The following is a 22,160-nucleotide window of genomic DNA, read 5'->3' as shown; positions in this document are numbered from 1 at the left end:
ACATAAACTGATGCTGTCAGTGATACCAGGCAGATACTCCAAGAGATGATGCAGAGAGGGGTTGGGTCCACACACAGAAAGACATCCTACCTAAAAAAACATCAGTGTTAACAGTGTTATTCCTAAGTGTCTCAGCCAGAGTGCAGTGCCTGGTGTCAGGGTGAAGACAGCCAAGTGGCGACCATGCAGTTATCTGGCATCTGGAGATGCCAGAGATGTCGTGGAGAGAAGCTGCTACTAGTTGACAAGTGATAGTCAAACAGACCCTGAGTGACAGTTCAGCAATATCTTCTGAACAATTTCTGATGTGAAATACCTGGGGACAGACCAATGCTCTCCCAAGCATACGCACACCAACTGTTGTCTGAGTTGTTCACTGTTGCCTCATCCAACAGCCCTGGGCAGACCGTGAAGGTTACTTACCTTTAAGGTGATAAGGGAGAGACTTGCAACAGTTCCTGCTCAAACCTCCCCTCCCCAGAAGGTGGAGAGGATCACTATATATATTCTCTTCAGAAAAAAAATGGAAGAGCAGCCCCAAAGTCTGGGGCTTAAAAGAGCTTCTCCATTAAATGGCCCATTCAGAAAGGCTTCCTTGTTCCCTTCCCACTAGGAAATCCATCCCTTTGGATCCTACATTCACCCTAACAGGCTGAGAGGTGGGCTTGTTCAGTCTGGAGAAGGCTCAGGAGAGACCTTATAGCAGTCTTCCAGTACCTAAAGGGGGCTACAAAAAAGCTGGAGACTTTTTCCAAGGGCAGGTAGTGACAAGACAAGGGAGAATGGCTTTAAGCTGACAAGAGGGGAGATTTAGATTAGACATTAGAAAGCAATTCTTCCCTGTGAGAGTGGTGAGACACTGGCACAAGTTGCCCAGAGAAGCTGTGGCTGCCCCATCCCTGGCAGTGTTCAAGGCCAGGTTGGACGAGGCTTGGAGCAACCTACTCTAGTGGAAGGTGTCCCTGCCTGTGGCAGGGGAGTTGGAACTAGGTAAGCTTCAATGTCCCTTCCGACCCAAACCATTCTGTGATTCTGTGAATGTGTAGGTGGGAAGAGCATCTAATTTGGGCAGGATCATCCAGCTGCTGTATGCCACTGGGATATAGAATTATGAAAGTAAAATCCCCAAGGGAATGAGAAATGTGAAAAAAGAGCTCTCTACGACAACCTCCGATGAAAAGGTCTTAACCTCAATTGACAGAGTCGTAGCAGAAACATTTTCTACCAACACATCTTCTACAGTTTCAGAATTTCAGTTGCACTACACTTTCTATGGAAAAACAAACAAACAAAAACCCCACAAACCACCCACAACAACAACAAACTGGTAGTAACATTTGTGTAAATAATTGCTGACAATTTTTAAATGTAGATAATAACTGATCAGTTCCATGGAGTTTTAAATCAAATCTCTGGCAGGCACCTTCTGGTAGAAAACAGTATTTTCTCCCTTTAAGCAAGAAGGCCTATGTAATTCAATGGATAAAGGTGTATGGCATAACTCCTGAGCATAAGCCATTAGAAACTACCTAAACCCTCCACTAAGTATGAGAAGGAGAAAAGGAAGAAGTGAACAGGGATGAAAAAGCAAAATGGATCTTTTCTAATGCACGAGCAAAACATCCTCAGGAGAATTTCAGGGAATCAAGTTTATACGCTCTGTAATAAATTGCCTTGGTGTTGCCTTTTTGTTCAAATTTACACAACAAGATCCAAAAAGTTGGAAGAGTGAACGCGAAAAGAGATTATGACAGCTCAATGAAGACTAACCCTGGCTTAGCACAAGTATTTAATGCACAGAGAAATACTTCAGGTCGGGGTGAGAAGAAAAAAGATAGTCCACAACACAGCAGTGAGAAGGAAAATGGACACTGGGGACTAAACTGTCTCACTTCTTTAGCTCCATGTAAGCTGGATTTGATGATACAAAGCAGATGTCTAAAGCCAGGCGTTTATGAGCATGTGGCTCAGCAGTGTGGGGAAAAGAAAACCTAAGTATGGACCACTTACAAGCATCATGAACTGGTATTTCTCACTTAGTCTGTCATTTTGATTATTTTTTCCGACATTATCTTACCTGATTGCCTTGTAGGATCTACTATTTCTTAGTATGCTTTTGCCAGTAGAAAAATGAAGAATATTTATTTTAGTATGGATCAATCCATCAAACGAGTTTTTAAGTTGATTCGTAACCACTTCATTCTGACAACAAAAATCTGCATCTATTTTATACGTCTCTCTTTATTCTGCAAAAATGAATGCAAGTAATCGCCCCATGACATACCAATCCCCTGGAACCAATTACCTTTTCCTCATACAGCATCACATTAAGACAGAGAATACCTTTGCTGTGACATTCTCCTTTTCTTGTCTTAAACGGAAATGCAATGTCTCAATTTGTAAAACTGTGCTAATTATAAAGCCTCGAATGAACTGAACTGGCCTTACATTTGTGGGAAGAAAAGTAAACCTGTATTTTCCTGCAACAGTTGCAACACTGAATGAATATCCTTCCTAAGTAGGTAACATAAAAGTAAACCAACCTTTCTTCTTTTCCGAGTTGGGAAGGGTGTTAAAAGGATTATTAGCTTCTTGCTAACAGAATAACTTTAACACATCTTCCAAAAATAACAGAAGCTTTTTTCTGTAATATACTAAGATATAACAAATACATTAAAAAAGCCTAAACAAAATAGTATGCTCACCTCCATCATGTGCAAGTTCGTGTTCCAGCATATTTCACATGTTAAAAAATTAAACCCTACCTCCCTTCCCCCTTCCAAAACCAGACAAACACAGAATTAAATGCAGTCTCTTCCCTGAAAGCCAAGAGATGGAGATTCTTGAATCTGTTCATCTGTTTCCAGTTCAGCTCCTGTTGCTCCTTAATCTTTTCCTCTAGTTTCTACTAGCACATTGACTAATGTCTGAATATTTAGTTCTAGAAAGGGGAGATAAAAATGTTTAAAGTTACTTCTGTTTCATGTTACTTCACATAACACAGCAGAGAGAATGTTAAAATGAAAGGTTTACTATCACCAGGCTACCCAGTTAAACAACTAATTCTAGTACCATCAGCAGAGTTTGCATTTGTCCAAAATTACACCCAACGACAGCGATCCAGTAGCATATGCCCACCTCCCTTTAAATCCCTCACACAATCTGTTTTCAAAGGAGAACCTTTTCTTTTTAACAGTATAGCACTATTTTTAACATTAAGGAATAACTTTACAATAATTGGAAAAAAATAATTCGGCATATTACAAACCAGTTCTTTGGTAACATTTCTCTTTTGTTATCCCAATGTGTTTGATCCATCCGGAGTGTTTTCATCTATTACACCACCAGCCAAGCTTGGTTCTGCGTGCATTCCACTGGTTTTTCCTTATGCCAATACCTCCCCTCCCCATAGCTGCCACCCCAACAGCATAAACTCTGATCGTGCTATAAGATGCTAGTTAGCAAGGTGACCTAGGACAAACCTTTCAATTCAGGAAATTTTTGTGCTATCAAAATTTCCTCCCACTCACAGCTCTATTTAGTTGTCAAGAGGCAAAGTCTCCTCAGAGAGGCCATTAACACTATTCTCTCTTCAGCTGATTCAGATGTTCAGCAAAAGGAGCTCAGACTCTCTGCAACATGCAATCTCAGGCTTATGTTAAAGCACCTGTGTTGATGTAACTCATTTTACATGAGAACTAATCACAATCTTACTTTGAAGTGCTGGATAATACGGGGCCAACTGCTTGAGCACCCTGGTCATTGTAGGTATATCCTTTCCTTGCAGTCTATTCAAAACGTTGGGAGTAAGACCAACAGCATCTTCATCAAACATCTTATCTGAGCTTCTGAATTGCTGGTAACCTCTGTATGAACCGCTGCCAGAAAATGAGTACTGATGTGAACTCAAATCACTCCTGTAGCCTGACTTCTGATGCCTGAATCCTTGACACCTAGATTTCTGGTTCCAGCTAGATTCCTTGGTCCAGCTAGACTCCTGGTTCCAGCTAGAGCTCTGACTCCACCTAGAGCCCTCATTCCGTTCACTCCACCTGGAGTCCTGGTGCCACCTGGAGCCACTTCTTCCTGAAACAGCAGAATTTGCAGATGATGCACAAGACTCATCATTCTGGTAAGAGGAATAGCTTTGTGAAGAATAGTTTGTGGAATATCTTCCAGATGAAGGGTATGAGGCAGCAGAATTGGGATAGGGTAATCCTTGCTCATTTATACTCCTTGCTTTTGTACCCAGTTGTTGATTCCTCCATTTCGTACACTGCCCACCATATGAGATTCTGTTACCATGGCGCTTACTTCCTCGCACATCGCTGGACATACAGTCTACTGAGTACTGGCTCGCTAGGCCTGCCTCACAGGAAGAGGCCCCACCAACTGCTGAATCACTGCCTGAGGCTGATCGCCTCAACTGTCTCAGCCATTCACTGATACCTCTGGCAGAACTTCCAGTCTGCAGAGCAAAAGAGTCCCTGAGTGCAGACATCATTGCAAAGTCAGCAGATCTTAGTCCATAGGAAGATGATTCGTTATCTGCTTGGTGACTGTAGGAGTCAGCAGGAGCAAAAGAAGCATCCACAGAACATTCTTCATACTGAGACAAAACCTCTTGATTCCAGTTAGAATTTCCTGAAAAAATAAATAAAGGGCACTAAAAGTTAGCAAAATATTAAAGTATCAACTAAAAACAACTACTCTGGATTTTTTTTGATGTTTTATGTCTTACCTGAGTCCGGCATCTTTTCATCCCAAAATCCCCATGTTAAATAGTTTAGGAAAGATTACTGCTTGCATTTCCAGTAACATTTACTGCTGTAATACTATTCAGTGAGACAAAAGTGTTCAACTTAGTCAAGGTTGAAGTCATTGAGGCTTCATAAAATGATATCCTGAACTGCGACACACAGTACTCTAGCAAAGAAGCACTATGCCTGGCCATAACAGTCAATTTTCACAACCTGTGTAGTGTTAAGAATAGACCCAAACTAGTAGAACAAAATATCTAAATTACCTTTGGATTTTCCATATGGCTTATAGTGTTTTGGGATGCTTTTCCTTCCTGGAAATTCATCTTGAGATATCGACATCAGTGGCCTCGGACTGTTAGTATAACTAACCTAGGTAAGGCAAAAGGTAAGAATGTCTGGTTTTAAACTCATACCTTCAGCATTCTAAAAGAAATAGCAAGCTCGCCACAAAAAGTTAGTGAAGTACAATTTTAGGTGACAGCAAACTCTGGATGAAGGATGCGTTGTTCTGGTGTTCACAATTGCCACATTAAAACACAGTTTTCAAAAGTATATTTGGAAGAGGTATGTGTCTGGAGAATAGAATGAGACGTCTGGGGAAGACAGTGTCACCTGTTTCAAATGTCTTTATTGCCCCATAGCCCTCAACATCACCTGGCTAAAGTATAAAGCTGGTACGTATGCAAATCCTGGCTCTAGTTGGGGATGCAGGATGGAGGGCTCAGCTACTGCATAAGATTAAGCTACAGCAACAGTTTTTAACTAGGTCATGAGAACTTTATTATATTCAGTTGCATAACATCTTTGCAAGTGTAGCTCTCAAAAAGGTGGTAGTGGCATTTGCACAGTTACCATAGCTCCTCTGACATGGAATATTATTATTATAAACCAGTCTGAAACATCTTTCAGAAAGACACATGCTGAATTTTGTGAGCAAGTAGCTCCAGAGGTGATAATCATTTCTGTGCAGATTCTGGTCCTTCTTCAGACCCTTTTTTCTACAGGTATTCAATTTTTATGCAAAAAAGCTACAGAAGTAAGGGCCAACAGAAAGACAGGAACATCATGCCTACCTCAGTCTTAACGTATTAAAGTTCTCAACTGGGAGCAGAGCTACAAGCCACCAGAACGCAGACTTAGCCGCGTGCCCACAAAAGAAAGAAGTGACACATTCGGGTAGCACTTAAAGCCTGATAAATCTTAGAAGAAAAGCTATCAAGCAAGGTACCAACTAAAGAAGAAGGATGACAACCAGGCATCATGAAGCAAGATGGTGCCCAAAACAGGGGGAGATCACATGCAAAAGCAAACCAAAATAAATGGAAGATGACGGAAAACTAACAGAAATGTGCCACACAAATAATGTATTTAGTACACAGAAACTATAACAAAAATTAAAGTGTATTTAACTGGGGGTTTCTGACCTATGCCTGAACCGTTACAGTTTGGCAGGGTCTTAACACAATGAGTTCATCCACTCCTTTCCTTCCAATGGTAAAGCATCTCCAATCAAGATTAAGTTACTTACTGCTGCTTTCTTTTCACAAAAGGCCTTCAAAGCTTCGGTGAGTTCCTGTGTAACATGAACAACAAGTGTTGCTTCTGAGTCTGAGGTGATGTGAAAAGTCTCCTGTTGAAAAACATGGTCAGAATTGGTCACTAGGATGCTGAAGGGTCATTCACACAAACAGACCAAAGTTATACTTTGATTTTAGTATAACCAAATTTATACCATTAATTGATATAGAAGACATATATAATACACATATACATACACACATGTGAAAGACAATTGTGAACAGAATTGTGGCCCGATAAAAGGTAAAACATAAACCTGGAAGTCTGTGCCATTCCGTACTGTCGGTCACAAACATTTTATTGCGGATGGAGAAGGGCACAAGTCCTAAATTTATGCTGTCTGTGTAGGAAACTGAATAAGAAGTAAGCTTCAGCACCATCAAATGCCATCAATTCGCCCATTTTAGTAACAAAAGTATGAAAGTTTCCATTATTATTTTCCTATGTGTAGTTTTGGGAATAAGAGATACCAGAAAATATTGATATAATTCTATAAAGCGCAGAACAATTAAAGATATCTGTCTTTCTAACGTCCAAAGAGACTGCTTAGTAAGTATATGAAGTTATAAATGATAAAAGTAAGTTAAAAGAATATAGGCAGCCTGCTGTAAGGAATAACTGATTCCTGAAGATTGAAATCAATTCACTGTCTACCAAGCCTTTTTGGTAGTTTACTGATTATGCCCAGACTTGCTTTTCTCTACCTCTTCCTAAAGTCACAAGTAATGAAGCATAAAAGAAATGAAGCACACATCTCCAATTGTTCTACTTCTGATTTCAGTGTATAAACACAAATCAGACTCAAATGAAATACTGTAATTGCCTTAGGTACAGAACATGACTTTCATGGGGTAAAACGGTGAATTTAAGTGGCCAGATATTTTCACAACATAAACCTAGAAGACAAACAGAGGTTTACTATGCCACTGCTAACAGCAAGGGAACTGATAACACTTCCCCAGTCCAACAGCAGCAGCTGTGCTCTACCATCACCCAGTTTCACTTGGCTGCCCAGTTCTGCAGCAACAGCACTAGCCACAGCACCACAGGCAGCCAGACGAGACTGGCTCCTCTCATTCACCACTATCAACACTCCCATTAGATATGGGCAGCCAACAGCACTTGAGCAATATCAGTGCTGCTAATACTGCTCAGCAGGGTGGCTCCTCAGCAATGGCAGCAACAATCCAGAGAACAGGTAGAGAGCTCACATTTAATCCAGCAAGTTGTTCTCAGCTGACATTATGCTACAGCTGCACCAGCTTCTCAAAGAGCAGAGCCCGTTAAAATAGAACTTAGAAATTAATGTTGGGGTCAAATGAGTTCAACCAGTAAATCAGAGGCTCCTTCACAATATTCACTGCATCATACTGGTGAAACTGCACGACTCCTATCACAATTATTTTACATACTTACCAAGAACTCTAGAGCTTTCTGTTTCCGAACAGGATCATTCTGTGGGATTGCAGAATGGGGAAGAAAAATTAAAAGACTGAATACTACAGTATTTGTTGCATCATTTTGAACAAGACTGTTTAATCTTTCATCCAACAACAAAAGTCAATGCAAAAAAGATAGTAATTTTAGGTCACAGCCATAAGCATACCACATTAGAGCCCCAACAGCAATTGGGTAGCAGCTACTACAAAAGTATAACTGTGTTACTTCTGATACCAGGAAGAACACATTTCACACCTAAGCTACAAGATACTATACTATTATAAATACTATACTGTTACTATACTATAATAATACCTACAAGAGCTATCTTTCCCAGGCCTTTCTCACTCAGGTCCAATCTCATGCCTAAAAGTAGGCAAGTGCCCAGATGCTTCTAGCACAGTACCTGACCAGCCTGAGGCCTAAAAGAGCAAGATATCACCACAAAATATGACAGGTTACAAAACCACCTCTGCCACTAAGGCAAGAATGAGGCAGTCCTCAGTGTTTATGCCCAGTGCAATTCAGGATGGATACTTGAGAGATCATTTTGAGTTTCATCTTTGAATTAGAAAAAAGGATTGTAAAGCTTTAGATATACCTATAGATTTAAACCAAACCTTCAGTATAGATAGAATACCTTTGATCTGATGAGGGGCAAAACAGAGAAGTGGAGACTGCAGAGCACAGGTTGGGGGGCCTGGCATGCAGACACTGGGTCTAACACTCATAGTGACTTTGAACAGGAATTATGAGAGCTAAGGTGGATGTACAGTATTCCCTCCCCCTCTGCTGTGATGAACACAAAAATATGGTCATTAGGTCAATTGTTTTGCTTCTGCAACTATATTAATAAAATAGTAAAAGAAGCCAAAGTGTAAAAGTTTTTCAGAAACATGAAAACAAAGCATAAGGAAATTGCTACAACATAAAAGAAACCCATATAATTACAACCTGTACATACCTCATGCTTATAATCATCTTCCCACCTTAAAAAGAAAGAAATGACAACATTAAGATACATTCTAAAGATTTCTAAGAAGTTAGTTTTACTCATAGTATCTAAATATTTCAATTTCCAAATTTTTATCACTTACCCATACAGGCTACCTTTTCTCTATGGCATATTTAAAATACTATTATTTCCTAAAGCTCCTTATTCTGACTGACTCTCAAAGAATTCAGTAATACTGATCAGCTTCTTTACAGACCAGCTAAAGGACATGAGTAAAAAAGGTGGGTTTTTTACTTCCTATATGAACAGAGGTGCCTTTTATACCACTTACTCAGCCAATGGTATTCCAGATGAACAGGTAACAGCCTGAAATTTGAATTGCAATTTCTTGTGTATGAGAACATCACGCTATTGAACTGCATAACCAGTGCAATATTTCAAAAGCCACAGCTACTACTTCCTCTCAGGCAGAAAGGAACAATTTACACAAGAGGAGAAGGTAGAGTGGAAAGACAATACAAAATCTTCTCCTCCTACGTGACAATGTCCGTTACAGAGAAGCAGATTTAATAAGAGATTTCAAAACCCCCAAAAATCTCTTCTGATTCTCTTGTGGGGATAGTATTCTCACCTTGCTTTCTTCTTTGATGGGGCTAGAAAATAAAAAAGAATTATCAGCAACATCATAGGGTTTTCACCATGTTCCTGTTCTATTACAGGCTGAACATTTTAAATGAGCCAAACCCTTTGAGTTCAACTACTAAGTCAAATTAGGCCAAATATCAATTACATCAAATTGATTATATTCAAGTAATTCATAGACTTACGTGAGGTACTTGGTCTTACATAACCTTCAATCTAGGAATAGGAATAGTTTCATATTAGATTTTCTGCTTAAAATTTCATAACAACAGTCTCTACTACCTTCAGAAATGGAACAAGTACTTTTATTTACCACAGCATAATGTAGCACATCATTTTATAGATATATATAATCTTGTAAATATCAATGAAAGTTGAGTGAAAATTTGCTTACACTTAAGAAAATTTAAGTTGCAAAAATTAAAAGTCATTGAAGTAAAGCAATAAAATTTCTGAACTACTGAATTCAGACTGGACATTTTCTATGTAAAAAACCTTACATCTTAAAAATAAACAGCTTTGTTTTTTCAGATGAATTTCAACAATACAATTCTTTTCCAAATATATTTTTAGGGCAACTTTAAGTTAAGCCTCAATTCAATTTAATACCACACTTCCTAGAAACACACAGAAATTGAACAAGCTTTGTGAGCAGTACTTTTAAAATTTACTAGGTCAAACATAAATACACTGCTAAAAGACACACTACCAGATACTTCACATTTACTTGCAATTACCTTATACATTTTTAATCCTTCAGATTTCTCTAGCTCTCCTGCTATCCGTCTGAGAAACGAGACTTTGCATTCTTTTACATCTGCTGTCTTTCTCTTCATTTTATCTGGAAATTCTTTAGACTGTCGACAAAAACCAGCTTGAAATGGTCAATACCAAAATTCATCACTATATTAAAAAATTGGCACATTTCACCTTTTGGACAAGCTTCCAAAAGACTGGTAAACATCATTTTGAACATTATGAACTAGCTTCTTCTCTGTAACTCAACTGATTACATTTTAATTGTAAGTTGCTTAAACAGTCTTCAAAACAAAAAGTGGATATCATGCAAAGCTTGCTACCAAAAGGTGACATGCTCTGTACCATGCCCAACAATGCTGTGGACATGCTGAGGAATATGAAAGAACCACACTGTTCTAGGAACCTGACCCTGGAGGCAATCAAAACACTTAGGAACAGACTTTGAGCAGGTACAGACACACACCTCAGGATTGCACTTCCTCAACAGCTCACAACTTCACAGCTATTTGAGTTGGTCTGGCCCATGAAGAGTCAACCATACAAGTACTAGCAATTTATCACATAGGGGGTTTAAGCTTCAAACTTGATGTAAGTATTTATAGAAAAAATAAAGGGGGGGGAGCATTATAACGAAATTGTTATCAAAATGCATCAAAATTACTCACGATGTATGCTCTTCTGTGCTTATATCCACTAAGGTGTTCTATCATAGGTGCCATCTCTGTATTAAACCCACACAGCTTGCACTCATAATGCGGCTCTTTTCTTCCTTCAAATCTGATCTCAACCACATGTTCTAAACCTGTAAAAAATGGGTACAGACTGCTATAAACAAAAGTATTCTCTTCAATATTGATCACTAAAAGCCAAAAAGAATAAATAAAAGTATTCTATTTACAGAATTTCAACACCTCTTCAGAGGCACCCACATCAGTTAAATTTATCTCTTTACAATGCTTTATTCTGAAAGGAAAAATACTGTTTACGACAGATTTGCAAGCCCACCAAAATAAAATATTTCATGTACTTTTTTCCCTGCCTGGGATGTTTTCAAGAAACTAAGAGCAAGCCCTACATTCAACACAGTCAGGAAGAGAATTCACTGAGAAGTGCATATAAAAAAGAAAATAAGAATAGAAAATACCACGCAAATACCTAGATTAAAAACTGCATTTAAACTACTTAGTCAAACATAATTGGGACAGTGTCCAAGTAGCACAAAGCACATGCAGGAAAGGCAATAATCTCTTCACGAAATTGAATCCTTTATAATTTAAAAACCTTCCATAAACTTTTAAGAATTACAGGAAAAATGGGATTTTTCTTCATTTTTCCTAGAAATGAATGAAAGACTATGCCATAGCAGTATTCAGAAATCTCCAAAGTTGAGGCCTATACCTAGCATGAAAAGTTTTACTCTCAACAGCTTAAATGTAATAAGTTTATAAGCAGCTTAAAAAACATAGGAAAAACCTGCAGCTGTTCCCTATTATCATAGTTTCCACCGTGTTTTAGTGATGGGTTGACCCCAGGCAGCGACCAAGCACCACCCAGCTGCTTGCTCACTCACATCCACACCCTTCAGCAGGATGGGGAGAAAAGATCACCACAAGCAAGAAAATTCGTGGCTTGAGATAAAGACAGTTTAATAGGAACAGAAGGGGGGAAGGAAATGTGAAAACCAGTCATCCAACTCCCCACAAGCAGACCAACACCCAGTCTGAATCTGAACAGCCACCTTGGAAGCTAAACCACCACCACCCTTTTCCTCCTTTATCTCATCCGTGATTGCCGAGCAAGACATTATGGAGTACAGAACATGCTTTTGGCCAGCTTGGTTCAACTGTCCTGGCTTTGTTCCCTCCTGGTCTCTTGCCCACCCCTAGACTACTCAAGGGGTGAGGGGTGGGGTTGCAGAGGGAAAAAGAGAGTCTTGACACTGTGTACTGCTCAGCAACAGCCAAAACACTGGTGTGTTGTCAACAGTTTCAGTCACAAACCCAAAACACACAGGCTGCTATGAAGAAACTGAACTCTACCTCAGGTCCACTACAGTATTATACTGATAAAACATAATTCTGAAAATAAACTATCACCAAATGAACTGAGTATACAACATAAAACTTTGCTATTCACCTTTTTCTATTAAAAAATACTTACAATAAACTGCTATGCTTTTTAACATCAGTACCATATGTAGAGTAACAGCAAGACAATTCATTAAACAGAGAAATTCTCTAATACTAAATTTGCTACTTAGCTCTTTATCAAGGAACATATCTCTCTAGGCCACCAGCACACACTAGAAGCACCAAGGCCACTGACAAGTAGCATTGCTGTTCTGCTAAGGGTTGCCTAATCTAGCAATTAGAAAAAAAAAAAAAAACCCTTAAAATTTGTCTCATTACTTTAAGTATTCCCTAAGACAGTGGGGAAAAATATCTCACTGAAAAGAAACCCCTGTATATCCCACCAAAAGGAAAACCACAAAAGAATCACCAGATGACCAGTCACCAGTGGAATGGAGTCTAGTTGGATGCCAGTAGCTAGTGGTGTACCCCAAGGGTCAATAGTGAGTCTAGTCCTGTTCAAAATCTTCATTAATGATCTGGATGATCAGGTAGCACATACTCTCAGCACATCTGCTGATGACACGAAACTGGGAGGGATGGCTAACACACTATAAGGTTGTGCTGCCATTCAGATGGACTTCCGCAGGCTGGAGAAACAGGCTGGCAGTTCAACAGGGGGAAGCGCAAATTCCTGCACCTGGGGAGGAACAAGGCCAGGTACCAGTACATGCTGGGGACTGATCAGCTGGAAAGCAGCTTGGCAGAAGCAGACCTGGGTGAACACCAAGTTGAAGATGAACCAGCAATGGGTCTTTGTGGCCAAGAAGGCCAATGGTATCCCAGGCTGCATGTGAAGAGGTGCTGCCAGCAGGCTGAGATGATGATCCACCTTCTCTACTCAGCACCACTAGAGCCATGCCTGGAGTGCTGTGTTCAGTTCTGGGCTTTCCAGTACAAGAAACATGGACATATGAAGGGCTATGAAGATGATGAAGGCACTGGAGTATCTCTCCTACGAGGAGAGGCTGAGAGAGCTGGGACTGTTTAGCATGGAAGAGAGAAGGCTCCGAGGGGATCTTATCAACATGTATAAATACCTGAAGGGAGGGTGTAAAGAGAAGAGGGAGCCAAGAGGGAGCCAGGCTCTTTTCAGTGGTGCCCAGTGACTGGACAAGAGGCAATGGGCACAAACTGAAACACAGGAGATGGTGTTTGAACATCAGGAAACACCTCTGACTGTGATGGTGACTGACCACCGGCACAGGTTTCTCTGAGAGGTTGTGGCGTCTCTCACCACAAAGGTATTCAAAAGCCATCTGGATATGGTCCTGGTCAACCTGCTCTGGGTGACCCTGCAGAGTGTTAAGACCAGATGACCTTCAGAGGTCTCTTCCAACCCCAATTATTCCTCTTAAAAGGAAAAAAGCCTCTTATATAAGATGGCTCCTTCAGGAATGAGTTGTGTTAACAATTAAGGTGTATAAAGGAGGTGGCCTTTATAGTACCCAGTGTAATAAGCTAACCTTTAAAAAGCGTAAGAGATAGGATATCCTATAAATTATTCAACACAGAAAACAAAACAATATCTAAAATTCCACCTTTTATTTAAAAACAAAAGCCATTTGGTCACAAATTCAAAGACATACCATTTAGAAAATAAAAAACATACCAACTAGAGGTTCTTCTCTTTTGGGATCATTCATAAAATCCTTCAGACAGGTTATGTCCTTTGTGAGTCCTCTCTTCACTAAGGTAAAAAATATACACATAAAGAGATATTACATATTAGACAATTTGCATGGTTTCTATTATCTTAGAGGAGTTTCTAATGGAGACTTAAGGGGACAAAATTAATTTGCACTCTGAAACGTGTAAGGAAGATGGGCAAGATCTCAGTCACTCACAAAAAGATTCCAACACTCTGTTTTCCATAAAAATTTTACACACAAGGAATTAATGTCTTCAAGAAGAGAACCAAATAAACAAAACAGACCTTCTAACACAATCCAATTTACTGAGAAAAGATGCCACGTTCACATTCAGTGCATGTCCCAGACCTCGTCAGCTCTTATAAAAAAAAGGAAAAAAATGCCAAGGCACCACAATGTACCAACCTCCTTCTTCCCCTAAAACCCTAATACTTATATAGCATATTGAGACTGCTTGTTTGGAGTCTGAAGTTCAGGAACCATATTGCCTTAACTCTAATAAAGAACACAATCTTCACCAATATAGCAAATGCCTCTTGTACTCTGGGCAGACCAGACTAGAAGCCACACAACACAGTATGTTCCTGAGCCTGAACTAGCAGTGTTGCAATCAGGGCTGTATCTTGTTCCTCACGGAGTTTTAATAGTTTGGTATTTGCACTGCCTAAAACATTTCTAAAGTATTCCTGGTCAGCTTGGAGCATCAGACGAGTTCAGCTCAATGTATCTGCAAAACAGCCTCAGAGGTGTAAGTGTATTCAAGTGTTAGCCATTATAAAAGAGCATGCCAAAGTGTTAAAACACATATTTTTAATCTGAAAAAAAAAAAAAACCCAAACCAAAAATGTGCAGAAATATAACCCATCTTCCTAATTACATCCAGCTGTATTTTAACTGACTGATGAGTTTCGTAAGTGTCATAAACACTGCTAGTTTCTCCAAATCAGAGCTAACAAGTAGAAATACCACAAGCACTGATCAGTTACTGTAGTCTTTTTCCCCGGGATGCCAGGTAATGGATTAAAAAAACCCCAAAAACCCACAAATTCACAAACTTCAGAAGGATAGGAAATTCCATGCTTGCTCTTAAATATTCATTCCACTAGGAATATGCTTGTGCTGCCACCAAGTCAAATTCCAGGGTACACAAAAACATTAAAAAAAAAAAATCACAAAGTTCCAGCATTAATTTAAATGGAAAACCTCTTGCAATTTAATTGTGGTAGAAAATACCTCCTGCCACAGCAACAGTGTGTCCCATTCCCACCAGAACTCAGCTTTTTAACAAGACTGTATTCTCCGTTGTTCTGGTTTTTTGACTGAGGTGACACACAGCAGTAGCACAGTGTAACAGAGTTAACATATAATAAGTTGGTACCACATAATCAATTTCCATGGACAGATTTTTTCCTAACACTTAAATGTATTACGCAGTTCTCATGCATTTGTGTGCCTGTGCAGCAGCGTTCAGTGTAAGCTGGCTGTTCGCAAGCTCACAGTGAAAGACATCCGGTCTTTTGGGCTTCATATGGAAAGATCCACACAGAAAAAGATTAAGGGTTCCACAGGGTAATGGCCATATTCTTCCTGCTTCCTAACATACAAGTAAATACTCTTGTCTTAATATCATCCTGATAAGAAACAACCCATACTGTTTTTGGTTTATACACTTTTGTTTTGTCAAACTTCCATTGTATTGTATGTGTACACATACTCCTGCTATAAAATTTTGTTGGAAAACTTCACCAGCTAAACCAAAACAAATACAACAAAACCAAAACGAACACAGCTAGATTCATTGATACTAGATGTTATCAGATAATCAGGAAGACAGAATCTGTGTTTCAAGTTTGAAAGTCTTTCTGTGAAAATACTTCAAACTTCATATTCTCTTAAGATCTTTTCTTACACAGATTAACCAGTGCACAGAAGAAAATCAATGGTTTAAATGTTTGGTAACTAGTATTGCTTCTTCCTAAACCACAATCAGCCACCTGCTTTGGTCATCTTTCAAACAAAACCTGCTGATTTCAAAGTTACACTTGAAAAAGGACATTAGCTCATTTGCATTCAGCTACCTGGTCTCTGTGTTTCATACTTCATTGAAGTTCGGGCTGGAGCAGGAGGACCTAGGATAATAGTTTGACAGTCAGACTACTTCTCACTTGTTTTTATTAAATACCTTGTAGATCATCCAACCAAGTTAGAGAATTGAACTGTTATCTTCATTTTACAGTTTAATATAGGCTCACTGATAGCAGTATTCCATCTTGGTACACTTTCCTTCTGTAGCTTTACTGCTCTAAGTAAGAAAAAGTCTTCAATTCCACTTCTCTTCCCCACCAACACAATATATCAAATACATGAATGTCACAGAAGCACAGAATATTCAATATTTACTTTGATTTTTAAGCACTTTTTATACTACTTATATTATTTTAACTATTCGGTATTGTCCATGAGAGTTGATCTGCGTCACAGGTACCTGACAGAAAACTTCTGGTCTGAACAATTAGAGCCCAAACACAGTCCCACAGATAATTCAAAAGTCATTAAACTGCATCTCCTTTAGGGTTCTGTATGTATTCTTAATCACTCAGAGCTTCCAAGTGGATTTTTAGATATGCTTTTGTAAAGGTACTTCCACTCCCTTGCTTCAGAATTTCTTTCCCTTGCTCCTCTCTTCCCTCAAATCCATAGACACAGACAAACCACAAATGTGCTTTAGTGATGCCAGTATTTTGTTAAGTTGCAGATTCAATATTAAAACAAGATGACACACCAGTACTCAGTTACAAGAAAGTGAAAGTTTAACCATGTATTTGTCAATGTAATTCCTGTTTTTGAAATGAGGACATTTTCCAGTCATGCCAATTTAAGTTCTTATAATAAATTATCCATCTTTTCCAGTAAAAAGCATCAAAGTCTCTGGTGGCAAGAACAAAAGAAGATCTTCAGTTACTCTGCAAGTTCAAAAATTATTTAATCCCAGAGTTGTTCAGTTACTGCCTGAAGCCCAAGTTAGATTCCAGGTCGAGCATCTGCAGACTGACAACACGGCCAAATACTAAATGACATGAATAGGTACCTGCAAAGCAAGATTTTTAGCACTTTACTTTCTGTTTACTTTTAGGAGTAAATTCTGTTTGCACAGAATTGCACCAGAAGCAGTTCACAGTGCAGTCTGCCTTAGTATGGTTGAGGTGTACAAATATGGTGAAGCCAAAAAGCAAGTTGTAGCTGCTACCATCACCAAAGGTAGAAGTTTGGGGTTTTAAGGTGTTTTCAATCTTTAAAAAAAAATTTAAAAAGCATTTAGTAAATATTATCCTTGCTGCCTGCAGAAGTTTAACCAAGCACCTATGATCTTGAAGACACTCTTTTCAGCAACAGTAGGTTTCCAGGCTAACATTTAATTCATGTTTACTAGCCACATGGCTTTGTAACGCTACTAATAATGCAAGGTATTTCTAAAGCATCTCAAAATCAAACCACAACAGTATTTTCCCTTAAAGCACATCAGAATGAGCCATGAGCTGAAAATCAGCTGTACTGCTACACTCGATAGCACAGCCTCTTGGTGTTCAGTAAACAGCAGAGTACCCCAAAAATTGATTCCAGGGCCCAAAACAATAATCATCATCATCATCAATAACCTCCTTGAGGATGCATAGAACACCTTTGGTAAATTCACAGACAGCAGAAATTTAATTGGTTGTTGGGATACAACCAATGTAACAGTTTCAGTTGAGTAGCGAGCATTAAGGATTAAAGAAACTTTAAGAAACAAAATAAGCAGCATAGAGATCCACAGCTGAAATAATCCCATTCATGAGCACAGGCTGGGATCTCCCTGGCTGGGCAGCTGCACTGACAAAAAGAACCTCAGAGTTATGATGAATGACAAGCTGAATATTGGCCAAAGGTACATCTCCCACAAACTAGGCAAACCCTATATTGATAACTGCACAGGCAGTATACATCAGAATATCTAATCCTCCATTATTTGGGACTTGTGAAGCTCCTTCTCCAGTTCAAGTGGGATGTGAAGAAACCAGAGGGTCCAGCAGAAGGACCACGACGACAAACTATCCAAGGCAAGTAACTCAGGAAAACGGGTTTGGGAGCTGAACTTGTTTAGTCTGGTAAAGCAGAGGCTAAGAGGAGAGCTAATACTATAGATTCCTGAACAGCAGCTACAATGATTAGTCAAACCCTTTGAGGATGTGACAACACTGTAACAAGTAGTAGCCAGAAATAGTTGCTTAGGAGGCACAAATTAAACGTTAGGATGAAATTCCTCTTTAAGATAGAGGAACAATCACAAACTGATTAAACACAGGTAGCAGACTCTGCCCTTGGAGATGGCTTCAGTAAGCAGGTGATGATCCAGCACTGGCAGTAGTCCTGTTTCCATCAGTAAGTTTGGAAATCACCTAATCGGTCTCAGAAAACCCGTTCCAACTAACGGTTTTATTTAGTAAGGGGCATTTTCCAGACATTAGTTATCCATATGAAGTAAAAACTCCATTTCCTTTCAATATTCAGTGACACAGTGCTGAATATGTTTCTTTGTTCTCCGCCTTTTACAACTATACATGTATCTGTAATACACACACATTCCTAATGACTGCCAGAAATAAAACAGCTATGTTTCAAAACTTAAGGACACTTTCTGACATTGTTAAATTCAGTTACTCAGGGGCAACAAAGTGACACTGGACTCAGCACAGGAGATTCACTTTTGAATACAAGAGGTGAAGTGCATAAAGACTCTTTATTCCATTTTATGGGGCAACTCCCCAAGAGAGAAGTCATAAGGGAGCTGGAGCACTGTTCAATCTTAATACGTCTATTGTTATGGCTTCTGAAGCATTTTATCTTCTAGTCTGTAACTCCGAAAAGAACTTCCAGGTTTCTTTTCTTTGAAAATGTAGCAGTAGTCTTACACCTTATGCACACTAACCAGGGCTTGACAGACGCTAAGCATGAAGGGAGATGTTAAAATACTTATCATAAAGCTGACATGCTGGTTGCCTTTGGTGAACCGAAAGCAGAATACATAACAGATGTGCTTTCACTGGAGGGACAACTTGTAGTCAGTGCTGTTAAATAAATGCAGCTTATCTTCAGATACAATTCCTCTCCTTGACTCCAAGCTTTATGGAATGACTATAATGAAGCTTTCTTTACTCATGATGCTACTTAAAGGTTTTAGGTTGAAGAATTTAGATGCAAGTTGCTAGATCCAGCGATTAAACACCTGCAACATCCCTTATTACACTTTTTATGTGTATTATTGAAGTACTGCAAGCTAATTCTGCATCTTCCTGTAACGCAATTAAAATTCCACAGGCTGTGCAGAAAAATTCCATTAATCAGCTCTTTTTAATGCCAAATTAGCTTCATCAATAAAGCTAGGCAGCCCAGAAATGGCTTTAGTAGGGCTCATACTCTATCTTATGCCTCCTACCTGAGCTGTCTTGTTTTAGTAGTAAACCACTGGATTTTGCTATTGCCCAGGGAACATGTGCCTAACATCTATATTGGCATCCCCCCACCATTTGATGTCTCTTGCACAAAGCAAGAAGTTTTCAAAACTTCTGCCTGCTTTGGACAAGTGGTCCCAGGAAAAAGCAGCAATGTTCAGTCTCTTCCACTCCTTAAACCTGAACACATGCATCCAACTGCCTTAGCTAGACCTGAAAGAAGTCTTCCATCTGTCCAATTGTATCATTGGGCAAAAAAATCATTTGACAAAATTATATACTTAACTGAGCTTTAGCTCTTAGTAAAGTCTTAGAACTTCAGCATTTTCTCTTCCCACATCTTCCATTAAGTTGCTCTCCTCTGAACTGCTGGAGAGCAGGCATATTCAATTCTGTCATTACCACAAAAATAACTAGTGATAGTTTTGCCATATGGAAACTCACGTGGTACCCAGATGTCTTTCCTACAGAAAGTGGTACTCCTCCAAACACAATCATCTGGAAACAGATGCATTTCCTGACTTAACTGACTTCAAAGTCAAGAAGATTGTACAGTTAAATAGCCAGGTTACTTAGGCTCATCACTTCTGGATTATGAATAGTTACTTTTGATGAGTTCAGAGAGGATACTGTACATGGCACATATCATTTGAAAACATTCAAAATCAAAATGATTTGTCTGTTTTAATTTCAGCTTACAAGTGATAGCAGCATTGGTGGTGTTCTCCCTGCTGAGAAAGGGACTTCTTTAAAAATTCTACAGCAAGGAACAAATGACAGATGTTGGTGTAAAACATTTTAAATGTGTCAGACCTCATACTCTGAAGTACTTGTTGTTCTTCAGACAGTGTACATTTGAGATACTTGGAAATCATTGGGACAAAACTTGACAAGAAAACTCATTCTTTACTTGGACAACATCCATACTTTTTTGTTCCTGGCTCTTTGAACTCTATCTCTGTGAACAGGCTGCCACGTTTCACTGGAGTATGAGCATCTCATTAATTTATATCCTGAGATAATACTAGACTCATACTTCACATAGTGCACCTACTTTAAGAATATCCACACTTTACATGCTCATTCACAAGACTTCACTAAACTCCACAAATGAAGCACAATTTTTGGTCATGCTTACTATGTAAGTCTACAAATGATCAACTATTTAAAATGAAAAAAAAAAAGGTCAAGCAAAATCAGAATTTATTCTTGTATCTCAATGACAATACAATGGTACAATGGATTTCCTGGATCAGCTGGCTCCAGAGGGAGAATTATTTGTATAATTGGTAATATGTCCATGGGAGAGTTTTGCATATATATTAAATATGTAACTCCACACTGCAACTCCCAAGATGAAATCTTTGAAGTTATTCAGGTGAAAAGCTTTTCTACATGTAAAAAAAAAAAAAAAAAAAAAAATCCAGACCAACACAACTAAAACATACTGATAAACTTCATCAGGCCAAATTTCAGCCTCTTTTGGACAAAGAAACCCTAGCGGTGGCTTGCAAATTGGCCTCTCACATCTGGATCTTTAGTGAAGCAGAATTCAATATGAATGACCCTTTCATATTAGAAGTAAAAAGTGCTGATTGCTTCAAAACGATTACTGAGGCACAGAACTTTCTGGATTAAAGCACATCTTGCAATGCTTCTGACATAGCAGTATCCTGTGATGCTGGGTCTCCTCCAGAAGTTAGCTTTAACTTTTTTACCAAAGTTTCATATCCGGATTCTTCACTTTAATAATCAGATATTTTTAATTCTTCTCATTCTGTAAGACATATCACAGTTGAAAGATTCCAAACTGACATTTCTAGAGATGCAGTGTTTATAATGAACATACATTCTTAACCCAAATTCTCCATGGAATGCTGAGCTTGTAGGACACTAAGCAGTACTGTTTCCTAGAGATGTAGGTCTTTGCAACAGGCTCCTGTATTCTACCACTTTTTCTGTTAGTCTTGTTGCACACCTTATGTTCCCTAATTCAAGTCTCACTTTCTGTTCCACGCATCCTTTACATTACTCCTCTAAAACAAGATTATATGGACTTGAAGCAAGAAGCTCTTCAGCTAGTGAGTATTACTTTTAATGACAGCTTCTGACAAGAAATACAAAATCTCTAGAAATTGTCTTTGACCAAAACCACTATCCCATAGCGAAACAAATCTATTGTTGTTGCTGAGGTATAAATACAATTTTGGACTGCTCAAATCCAGTGGATTTTCAGGAGATGTGTATGGTTTTCAAACTTCTGCAGAAATTCAGTCAAGGAGCTTCGTTATGAGTATTTCTAAAAAGGGAAGATCTGTACACAATACTCATGTCTGCTGAGGCAAAATGTCTCATAACTGTTCACACACTTGGATTATGTGTCTTGGCACTGATATTCTCTTGTCAACACCAAATGATGACAGCAGCTAATGAAGCCCCTTAGAAAACTGACTCTGACCAATACTTTTCTAAATCTTTCTCTTCTGTTGATTCTTCAGGGTCCAGTAAGTGGTGAGCTTAGCCTGCAGCGCTTCCCTCAGTAGAGGATTGACACCATCACTCTTCTCTGTGCAGATATGTATTTCCAGGAACCCTTGATCAACTTGGTTCAAAAAGGCTGAGGTGTTCAAAAGATACTGGGGAACAGATGACAAAGCCAGAATGTAAGCCTTGTTTCTTAGGAGAACAGGCTAAGAAGATAAAGTAGAAGTGAAAGGCTAATTTCTTGTGATGACTGACATTTTGGGTTTTAA

The 22,160-nt window shown here is 39.0% G+C and overlaps 1 protein-coding gene across 1 annotated transcript in view; it reads right to left on the bottom strand.

Annotated features, from left to right (window-relative positions):
• Positions 1-2,223: 2,223 nt before the first annotated feature.
• The window catches only part of LOC115604515, a 28,324-nt gene continuing 8,387 nt past the window's right edge, over positions 2,224-22,160 (bottom strand). Inside the window, exons 6-17 of the mRNA XM_030477733.2 lie at positions 15,997-16,047; positions 13,879-13,956; positions 10,803-10,939; positions 10,116-10,235; positions 9,564-9,594; positions 9,368-9,389; positions 8,746-8,770; positions 7,758-7,796; positions 6,292-6,393; positions 5,027-5,132; positions 3,715-4,644; positions 2,224-2,941 (exon numbers count right to left, since the gene is read on the bottom strand). Coding sequence (XP_030333593.1) covers positions 2,886-2,941; positions 3,715-4,644; positions 5,027-5,132; positions 6,292-6,393; positions 7,758-7,796; positions 8,746-8,770; positions 9,368-9,389; positions 9,564-9,594; positions 10,116-10,235; positions 10,803-10,939; positions 13,879-13,956; positions 15,997-16,047 — 1,697 coding nt within the window. The 3' untranslated portion in view covers positions 2,224-2,885. The remainder of the gene's footprint in view (positions 2,942-3,714; positions 4,645-5,026; positions 5,133-6,291; positions 6,394-7,757; positions 7,797-8,745; positions 8,771-9,367; positions 9,390-9,563; positions 9,595-10,115; positions 10,236-10,802; positions 10,940-13,878; positions 13,957-15,996; positions 16,048-22,160) is intronic.

This window comes from Strigops habroptila, chromosome 1, assembly GCF_004027225.2.
Source record: "Strigops habroptila isolate Jane chromosome 1, bStrHab1.2.pri, whole genome shotgun sequence".
In the NCBI taxonomy this organism is placed as follows: domain Eukaryota; kingdom Metazoa; phylum Chordata; class Aves; order Psittaciformes; family Psittacidae; genus Strigops; species Strigops habroptila.
This window is presented reverse-complemented; position numbering and strand designations above follow the sequence as displayed.